The sequence below is a fragment of the Antechinus flavipes genome, chromosome 5, assembly GCF_016432865.1.
Source record: "Antechinus flavipes isolate AdamAnt ecotype Samford, QLD, Australia chromosome 5, AdamAnt_v2, whole genome shotgun sequence".
NCBI lineage: Eukaryota > Metazoa > Chordata > Mammalia > Dasyuromorphia > Dasyuridae > Antechinus > Antechinus flavipes.
This window is the reverse complement of record NC_067402.1, coordinates 251,765,173-251,776,558: the sequence shown is the minus strand read 5'-3', so window position 1 is coordinate 251,776,558 and position 11,386 is coordinate 251,765,173. Positions and strand designations below refer to the sequence as shown.

At 32.9% G+C, this 11,386-nt stretch overlaps 1 protein-coding gene across 1 annotated transcript; it reads right to left on the bottom strand.

The window, feature by feature from the left end:
- Positions 1-1,189: 1,189 nt before the first annotated feature.
- Positions 1,190-11,184, bottom strand: LOC127538732 (proteasome subunit alpha type-7-like). The gene is made up of 2 exons (XM_051962484.1): positions 11,181-11,184; positions 1,190-1,479 (listed from the first exon to the last, which is right to left on the bottom strand). Exons 1-2 carry the CDS (start codon positions 11,182-11,184, stop codon positions 1,190-1,192), a joined length of 294 nt encoding a protein of 97 aa, XP_051818444.1.
- Positions 11,185-11,386: the final 202 nt, after the last annotated feature.

The following is an 11,386-nucleotide window of genomic DNA, read 5'->3' as shown; positions in this document are numbered from 1 at the left end:
GGAGAGACTTACATGAATTGATACTAAGTGAAGTAGGTAGAAACAAGAGAACATTGTACACAGCAACAAAAAGATTATGTGATGATTGACTCTGATGGTCATGGCTCTTTTCAACAGCAAGGTGATTCAGACCACTCGCAGTAGTCTTGTGATGGAGAGAGCCATCTGCACTCAGAGAAAGGACTATGAACACTGAGAGTGGATCACAATATAATCATTTTTTTTTATTGTTGTTTGCTTGCATTTTGTTTTCTTCCTCATTTTTTTCCCTTTTTGATCTGATTTTTCTCGTGCAGCATGATAATTGTGGAAATATTTGCAGAAAAATTGCACATGTTGAACATATATTAAATTCCTTGACATCTAGAAGAGAGGTTTGGAGGAAAGTGGGGAGAAAAAAATTTGAAGCACAGGGTTTCACAAAAATGAATGTTGAAAATTATGCATGTGTTTTGAAAAGCTTTATAAAAATAAATTAAACAGAAATACTATAATTTAGAACCAATGTGGATAGGATAATGTTTTTTTTTTTTACTCTCCCTCTCATCTTCACTTGTATCCTTGCACAAAAACCAAAATAAACAAATAAAAATCAAGAACCAGGGATAAGAAAATCCTTCTACCATGAGAATTAGCTCAGTATATATGAATTATGAAATGTGAATTTTAGTGGGTTTTTTGTTGTTATTGTTGTTTTGTTTTGTTTTCTAAAAACTCTATCTGAAGTGAGAAAGATTCTTCCTTGGGATAATTAAGTTGAATCCTTTCATTTTACTGATTACTAAACTGGTCCAAGAAAAAAGAAATGATATATTTAAAGTAACATAGACATTGAGTAGGAGAGCTAATATAAGAACACTGATCTTTTGATATGAAATCCTAGGTCTTTTTGGCTATACCATGTTACTTTTCTTAACCTGGAGAAAATAAAAATAATCTGTATAAAATAATCCTTGGCTGAATTATGGCATTATTCAACTAATGCACATTATTTATACCACCAATTTTATTCATATAAGATACATGCAACTCAGTCATATAAAAGGATATCATGAAACTTGGAAGTTTGTAAAAGAACAAAAAACCTTTAGAAAATATTATTTCTATGCTTCATTATTATGTGGAAGTGGCCCTTGAGTCTTAGACTATGGTGGTGAACTACACGATCTTGATGAAACCAGCATTATGTCTAGTAAAGTCTGGGAGTTCCATCAAAGTCAAATCCCACAATGAGGGCAGAGATGCCAAAAGGTCTACGCCCATTATTGTGAGTATAACGCTGCTTCAGACTAGCGATGTAACGGGTGATATATTCCACTGTGACAGGATCCTCCACAGTGAACTGAAGGCTCTGGCATTCCACACGAGCCCTATTTATAACTAGTCTAGCATCAGCAGTGAGCCCTGCAAATGCCATGCAGACATTGTCATCCAAAGCACAAATCTTCCGCACAGTCCTTTCATCTTGTAGTTTAGCCACTAAAGTTGTAGTTTAGCTAGAGAATCTCAGCATTTATGAGGAATTTCTCTTTTAACTGAACTCTTTGCTAAACATCTTCAGTAAGTGTGACAAGTATGTTTGATGATGAATTATCTGGATATACCTGTCATTTAATTCCAAGAATTCTAAGGATGACAACCAAAGTTATCTCTGTTGATATAATTTTGAAAGAATCTTGAATGATTTTGACATATGACAAATGGGTAACAATGTAGTTGAGCAGATTTACAACTACATCTTATTCTATCAAATAATTAATGTGTGGGGTAGTTAGGTGTTATAGTGGATAGAGCACCAAGCATTAACTCAAAAATATGTGAATTCAAATCCATCCTCAGAAAGTTGACACTTGCTAGCTGTGTGATGCTGGACAAGTCACTTGCTTGACTTGACAAAAATAATCATTAATATATGGAAATATATATATATATATGGGATATAAGGTTTTGGAGTTATATGAATACATAAATACCAATAGATAGATGAATAAATAGATAGGTGGATGAATGGATAGATAGACACATAGATACATCGAGGTATAGATATACAGTTACATAGATAGATAGACAAAAAATTATGAATGGATGGATGGATGGATGGATGCAGGTATAGATGATATAAATGCATATATAGAAATGGATTTGTTTTCAAATATCATTTATAAAAACTCAGTTTATTTTTCACATTGTTTTATCAAGAGAGAAGTATCAAGGTCATTTAAGATTGCAACTTTAAAGGCTGAAACACAAATACAAATAAAATTTTAAAATTTGGAAAAGACCTGTGAAGAAGGTTATGGAAAAGTATTTTTCATTATGAACGACAACAAAGTTGCCAGCTTTTGAGTTTATTGTTACCCAGATATGTTACCTAATAAAGCAGAAAAAATATAGAAAATAAAGACAGGAAAAAACCATTTGGACTTAATTATGTATGGAAAGATAGGTGGCAAAATAGAAAGCACTGGGCTTCAAGTCAAGAAGATATCTTTGTGAGTTCAAATCTGGCCTCTAACACTTACCACCTGTGCGGCTCTGGACAGGTCATTTAATAATTTGAGGGGGAGGGGCTAAATACACAGGGATGGTTAATTTTAAAAGTCACATAATATTAAAGGTTTGGGATAATAAATTCTCAAAATATCCCAAAGAAGGTTTTGGAAATCAAAGAAGGAATAATTGGAAAAATTCATAAATTTTACCATTAATGACAGATAAAAAACAAAGAAAATACCACTAATAATTGTGTATGCACGGTCTTTCTGATCACTATAAAATTTTATTAGAAAAATGTATTTGCACTATTGATCAGAGAAATGCAGGTACTGCATACTATATACTTTCAAATTTGCTAAGAGGACCGGAAAAGATGATGATAAATGTTGGAAGAAATGTGGGAAAATTGGAATGCTAATACATTGTTGATGGAGTTGTGAACTCATCCAACCACTTTGAAAAGTAATTGGCAACTGTGCCCAAATTGTGCATAACTTTTGATCCAACAGTATCTCTACTGGGTCTATATCCCAAAGAGATCATAAAAAAGGAAAAAAGTACCCATATGTGCAAAAATGTTTATAGCAGCCCTTTTTGTAGTGGAAAGGAACTAGAAACTGAATGGATGCCCATCAGTTGGAGAATGACTGAATAAGTTATGGAATATAAATATATAGACAATTATTGTTCCATTATTATTAGATATAGAGAACTATGGAGACCAAATGTGGATTGAAGCATAGTATTTTCACTTTTTTCTTTGTTTGTTTGTCTTTCTCATATTTTTTCCTCCTTTTGGTCTGCTTTTTCTTGTACAACATGACAAATATAGTACACATTTAACCTATATCAGACTGCTTGCTGTCTTGGGCGGAAGAGGAAGGAAGGGAGGGAGTTAAAATTATGAAACCCAAAGATTTAAAAAATTGAGTGTTGAAAACTATCTCTACAAGTATTTGGAAAAATAATATAATACCGAGGAAAAATAATCAAAAAATTGTCTGTATCATTGATATAAGCAAGTCTATTGCCATGTTGTTCTTGAATGATGTTGACTTCACAACTACAGTTAGATTTTTAAAACTTGACTTACTAAATGATAGTAATTTTTTTCCCTCAAACAACTTATAAGATTATGAGCTATTATCATTACACTGTGCCCATAAGAATTTTCACATTGAAATAGTTTGCTTTTTAAGACCTGGCTCCAAGTATTGAAGAAAAAGAAAAAAAAAAAACTTTGCTGCTGAATATCATTTAAAATATATAAACTAGGAAAAATAGTAAAATATAAAAGAATAACAATGTTATAGAGACTTTGGCAAACCACAGTCAGAAAAGCATTCATCCATAAAGTATTCCTTATAAATAAATAACAATTCATAGAGGTTCAAAGGAAACCATGGAGAGAAAAAAGACATCTAACCATATGTCCCTACAGACTTGGAAAAAGATATATAAAATATCAATGCCTGTCAAATGAATGTGTAATTCAAGACAAAATCTTACAAATAGCTTCAATGTATACCTCATATTTCCTACTTAACCCAACCCCTTATAGAAATGTATTCAATATCATATAGGCCTATCTTCGTCAATATTTTTCTTTTTTTCTTTTCTTTTATTCTTTATTAAATGACATGGTAAAATATTACAATTTTGAACAAGCATTTTTATAACCCCAAGTCAGGATTTCAAAATTTTCTTCCTAACCCCAAGTATTTATACAACCAAGAAAGAAAAACTAGAAATACCAAAACTATAAAAAGCTTCTTGAATAGCTGATTACCCCAGGTGATAAGAAACTTTTCAGAGCAATTTCATATGTTCTTTTTTTCTTTTTCTTTTTTTAAAACAGCCTTTACACATGCTGATAGAGATCAATTGGTCAATATTGGAAAGAGGGGGACACCAATTAATTGTTAGCAGAGGTATAATTTTGTCAAAATATTCTGGAAAATAATTGGGAATTATTATAAGAAAATTACTAAGATGCCTATCTTAGTACTAAGTACTAAGTACTAAGATGCCTATAAGTACTAATATATGACTAAGCAATCTTATTGAATGAAGTAGAAAAAATACACTGTGATGGATGGAGAGATAAGCTAGGGTCCACTTTTGAAAGACTTTAAAAACTTATTAAAGCTTAATATTTTATCCTAGGTTCAGTAGGGAACTCCTGGATTGAAAAGACAAGGGAAATTGCATAGCCTTAAGGAATGTAAGAAAAATCCTTTAGAAAAGAATTTGGAGGAAAGGAATATGTGGAGAATTGAGAGAGACCTTTGCAATAATCCAAAGAAGCAGAGATAAGGGCCTAAACTAATGCAATGCTTATATTATTAAAACAATTATAATTAAATCATAACAAAAGAAATAAACTAATTATTCTTAAAGCACATTGATTAATCTTGATCCAAAAAAGCAGTAAGAAATTTACCTCTCTTCCTTCTCTAGAAGGGGGAAGATGGAATATCAATGTGGAAAACTGTACTTGGTTTATGTGTTGCTATTATTTGCTAGAAAATTTTCTTTTTCTCTTTAAAAATATCTTTATTCAGCAGTCATCAAAATCATTTGGTACTGGCTAAGACATATAGTCTATCAGTGGAATAGGTCAGGTTCATAAGAAAAAAGAGTCAATGACTATAGTAATCTAGCGTTTGACAAAGTCAAAAACCCCAGCTTTTGGGATAAGAACTCACTATTTGACAAAAATTGCTGGCAAAATTGGAAACTAGTATGGCAGAAATTAGATATGGACCCACACCTAGTACCCTATACCAAGATAAGGTCAAAATAAGTTCCTGATTTAGACATAAGGAGAGATATTACGAGCAAATTAGAAGAACAAAGTATAGTTTACTGTTGGAATCCTTACAAAGTGTTAACTCATTAGAGTTGATAGAGACAATAATTATCTAATTTAGCATGGTTCAGTATGATTGATCTGATCTTACAAGGAGATGTTAAGGGCCAGAAGAAACAAGGTACTAAGTGGAATTGATAGAAACAATGCTTGTGTTCACACCTTTAGAGAGCTCATATAAGCAAGAAGCTCTTAGCTTCAAGTTAGTTAGTTCGGAACATTGCCAAGAGTCGGAGAGGAGCACTCTAGGACATAGAGAAGTCCACAAACCGTCTCTCTCAGAGAGGAGCACTCTGGGAGGAAGCCCACAAGCCCACTCTCGGAGGTGGAGTCAGATTCATTCACTTCATCTCACACCACTGTGGTGGCTGGGCTCCAGCACTTTCCCCACTGAGACTAAGGCTGGTCTGAAAGGCTCTCCAGAAAGCTGCCCAATCCCAGGCAAGGAGACAAGAGATTCATTCCATTTTCCACCTTTGTGCTGGCTGAAGGCTGAAGGAAGCAGAGGCAAAGGACTAGTGGCAAGAGCTCTTGGAACCAAAGAGAGAGAAGGCCTCCAGAAAACTAGCCGAGTCCCAACTGAAGGAAATAAGATTTTGGAAGAGACAATAAAAGACTGTATTTTAACACCTGGCTGCATTTGAGGTGATTATTACTTTTAACTGAAACTAAGGCTGCCTCCAAAAAACCTCCCCAAGAAACCTGTTCCCAGAGAGAACCATAATATTTTAAAGAAGAACTCCACAATTTACCTTTCAGATATATGGAGGAGGAATAAATTTGTGGTCAAAGAAGAACTGGAAATCATTACTGGACAAAAAATAGATAATTTTGATTATGTTAAGTAGGGAAGCAATAAACTGGGAGAACATTTTTGCATTCAAAGGTTCTGATAAAGGCCTCATTTCCAAAATATATAGAGAATTGATTCAAATTTGTAATAATTCAAGCCATTTTCCAATTGATTAATGGTCATAGGATATAAACAATTTTCAGATAAAGAAATTGAAACCATCTCCAGTCATATGAAAAAGTGCTCTAAATCTCTATTGATCAGAGAAATGCAAATTAAGACAATTCTGAAGTACCACTACACACCTCTCAGATTGGCTAAGATGACAGGAAAAGACAATGACAAATATTGGAAAGAATGTGGGAAAATTGGGACAATAATACTTTTTTGGTGGAGTTGTGAACTGATCCAACCATTCTGGAGAGCAATTTGGAGATATGCTCAAAACATAATCAAACTTTGCATGCCTTTTGATCCAGAAGTACTTCTACAGGGCTTATATCCCAAAGAGATCTTAAAAAAGGGCAAGGGACTCACATATGCAAAAATGTTTGTGGCAGCCCTTTTTGTAGTGGAAAGAAACTGGCAACTGAGTGGATGTCCATCAGTTGAAGAATGGCTGAATAAGTTATGGTATATGAATGTTATGGAATATTACAGCTCCATATGAAATGATCAGCAGGATGATTTCAGAGAGACCTGGAGAGACTTACAGAAACTGATACTCAGTGAAATGAGTAGAACCAGGAAATCATTGTATATGGCAATGGCAAGATTATACGGTGATCAATTCTGATGGGCGTAGCATTTCTCAAGACTGAGACAATTCAGACAAGTTCTAAGAATGTTGTGATAACGAGAGCCATTTACAACCAGAGAGAGGACTGTGGGAAATGAGTATTCTCACTCTTTCTGTTATTGTTTGCTTGCATTTTATTTTCTTTCTCATTTTTTCTTTTTGATCTGATTTTTCTTGTGCAACAAAATAATTGTATAAATATGTGTGCATATATTGGATTTAACATATACTTTTAACCATGTTTAATAAATATCGTGTTACTTGCTATGTAGGGGAGGGGATGGGAAGAAGCAGGGGGAAATGGGAACACAGATTTTGCCAAACTTAATGTCGAAAAATGATCCCTACATATCTTTTGAAAATTAAAAAGTTTTAATAAAAATATCTTTATTATAAAGTATAACACTTTATGAAGAGAAGTGGGAATCTATATAAGAAAATGTAGATATGATTTTTGTTTTTTAAATACTAATAGCTTTTTATTTTTCAAAATACATGCAAAAGTAGTTTTCAAAATTCATCCTTGCAAAATCTTTTGTAAATCTCTCTCTTTCTCTCCCCTCCTCCCCCTCTCCTAGATAGCAAGTAATTTAATGTAGGTTGAGCATGTCAAATTCTTCTAAACATATTTCCACATTGGATATTAATTTTAAAGTTAATAATTATTTAAAGAAATGTCTCATTTTTAAAAATAAATTTATAAACATTCTATACCTCTATCAATATGTCTATAAGTTTAAATTTTTTATTTATATATCCAAGTGCATATTTTGAAGGATCCTATATGGAAAATTTCTTTTGACTTTAGAGTTAAGAACCAAAAAAAAAAAAAAATGCTTAACCAAAAAACAAACAAACAAACCAACAAACAAAAAAACAGACTAATGCCTGCCTGCATTTATAATATTTCATTATGCATCAGAGATTATGAAACATCAAAGAGATCAGAAAGGTCAACACAAAAGAGACCTTGAAATTACTCACTGTTATCAATTATACTTATGTTGAGGGAATAAGTCTTTGATAGACTATAAGAAGAGGGAAATGTCAGCAGTAGCAAGGGTAAAGATTGATTTTAAGGACTTCCCTTCTAGCCCTGGGAGAAAAGAATCGTTTCTATTGGAAACTTTTTTCAGCTGATCCTATTGAAAACCATTTTACTCCACATGCTTTTTCTTTTCCTTCTAGATAGCATTTTTACTCTCAGAGAAAACACCTAACATTTTCACAGTAAAGGACTCTAATATTAAACTCAAAGTTCCTTGAGGAAAAAGAATGCTATTTATTTGCTATTATGCTATTTATTTGGGAAAAAGAAAAGAAAAGAAAAAAAAAGTAAAGAAAGTGAAGAGCAGAATTTAGCCACTTACCAGGATATTAACACATCTTCCCCTCAAACAATGTGGTAATATCTTTTTGCTGCCCTGGGATTGATTGACATTTTACATTTGGAAAAATCAATATAGTTATCCAATGGCAATTTTCATTGTCTTTTCTTAAATTTGCTGAATGAAGAAGAAACTGGTGCAAAACATGAAGTTGCTAGCATATGAATTTGTGATTCAGCAGATGAAATAAACTATCTTGAAAACAACTAAAGTCAAATCAGTATATATATATATATATATATTTTAATTTCCTCTGTTAATCTAGGCAAATTGATAAATCTTTCATTGTTCTCAAGAAATTCCTTAAATAAATTGCAAAAGAATTAACATTTCCATGAAAGGCAAGAGAAGTACTCACATGTGTCTATACATATGGATATAGATATGTATAAATCGATGCATAATATAGCAGTAATAACAACAATAATAATCTATCGACATGTATTTCCTTTGGGACATAGCATGGTAGTGGGATATAGGACAGAACTGAGAAGACTTGGTTACAAACTTAATTTCTACCACACAGAAGCTTTGGGATTCTATGAAAATAATTTTACCTCTTAGTGTCCTGAAAAATTCTGAAGATAAACTGCTGAATTTCATTGGTAAGTCTGACCCAGAAAATTCCAATACCAATGAAATGACCCTTCCAGACCTTTTACCTATATTTATCTCTGTTTATCTGTCTATATGCACGCAATCCAAGTTTTTGTCATGTTTAGGGAGAAGAATTGCATAAAACTCTCCTAATAGATCTAGAGAAAGATATTTTGTTGCTGAATGCTTCATGAAGCATTCAGTTAGTGTGAGAACGCTGAAACAGAGAAACTATATTTTTATTCCTAATTTGTTAGAAGGCAAATGCAACAACATGCTCACGTTACAAATATACCATTGGAAAGAGATTATGGACTTAGGGAGCCAAACAAAGGGGGAAGCTGTTACTCAACATGCCCTTAATTTAAAGTTTTCTGCTTAGAAATGTTGGGAAATTTCCCATTAGGTGAGTTTGGAGATATTTCCTCTCTCTCTCTCTCATTCTCATTTAAACTGAGACACATTTTCCCCAGTGGAGCAAACCATCCTTTGATTTATTCTGCTATATTCTACCTTTAGCTTATGAGATTTTCCATGGCTATCAGCCTGGATGAATGAGTTTACTAACTATTCACTACTTGTGGTGGTCTTATTTGTAAAAGGCATTAGATTAAAAAAAAATTGCTGTTGCAGATTGAAGTTTGGAGTATACTTTTTCCAGTATGGAATAAAAAACATAATAGTATCATTAAACTGAAAAAAATATATAGCTTTAGACAAAGTATTTAGGGGATCAGGTAAATAAAATTCTATTCTATTGTCCTCTTACAGAGGAGATTATTGTAACAAAACTTAAAGCTCTTCTCCACTAGGCAGAAATGAAATGATACAAAGAATCATCTCCACTGGAAATAGATGAGTAAAATTCCAGAGATGTTTATTTGTGCTTCCCTGTGAGCCATATTTAAGTAGTTCCTATGGGCATTATACATATTCTACTTAAATAAGATGCATACACCTACCAAATGAATACCCTTATCTGTCTATACAGATATGAATAAACACACACACACACACACACACACAGACACACACACACACACGTAATTATCTTAGCATTATCAGACACTTTAAATATTTAAAAAGTATTTTATAAATTTTTTTATCATCATTTGTGGGAAGAAAAAAAACTGTGTGTTAGAAATTAAGTGAACTGCCCAAAGATCACTAGTATTTATCTAAGGCAGTATCCACACTCAGATTTTCTAGATTGTTAATTCCAATCTTCCATTGATAGTACCACCTAGCAATAGATAGATAGGTGATAGATAAGATTATTCATATGCAGATATACTGTGTGTGTCTGTGTGTCTGTGTGTAAATTTTTAAGGTCTTATTCTCACATTTATATGTATCAAAAGGCACTTAGTTTTTAACAGTTTTCAACAGTACAATGATGTTATAAATTGGGGGAAAAAAGGTCTACAAAACTAAAATGTTATTGCTCAGATAATAGACTTATGGTAGCATAGCTTCTCACCATTCTAATGGGTTTTAAAAGATTTCTGAGATGAATTAGATTTTAGGAAATTGAAGTGAGAGCCAAGAAAAAAAGGCATTATTACCAAATCAAAATGGATGACAGCAACTAAAACTTTTCTTTGTTGAGCCCAAGCTAACTCCCTTGAGGCCTCAGAATCAGCCAGAATCAGGATAAATTAAAGTCCTTGGTCTTTAGGGGGAGAAGTGAAGGTGATCTCTCCTGGATTCTCCAGTCCAAAGTCACCTTGTCTTGTACAAAGTGAGTTCTCACCTCTCTCACCCCACCCTCTAATCCTTGCCTATGATTATCTTAACATCAAACACTGAGCCAGCACTAATGGTGAGAAGAGCAATTTCTCCAAATATATGCTAATACAGTCATTGTCAAAATAGGTAATTAGCCTTAAGTGCTCAATTGTCTGATTCAAGTACACTTTTTTATAGTTTAAGCCCTTTACATTCCTTGTTCTTTAAGATACTTCATCTGTATATGACAAATAATTCCCTACAGAGCCTTCATTACAACTATGATATAAAATATTTCAGCTTCTTTACAATATTGAACAGATCACATTGTGTATATGTATGTATGTGTGTGTATGTGTGTAATCATTGAAATATTTCAATGGATTTGCAATCTCATTACTATAAGGGCAGTTTGCAATCCCATCATGTCTACTTAAGTGAATTCATGCCTATGTCATTAAATAAATTTTCCATAGAGAATGTAGCTAATCCAATGGCTTTTCTTACCCATGGGATCATGAACTTAATCAATACATGACCAAACATAATTTTAGAGAACATATGATGGAACATTTACCTTCCTGAGAGGGGACTAGCTGAGTGTGCAAAGTGGAAAATACATTTTTGTATATGATTAAGTTGGGAATTTATTTTGCTTAACTGTTCATGTTATTTTTTTTTCTTTCTTTTTCTGTTTCCTTCTCTTCCCCCAA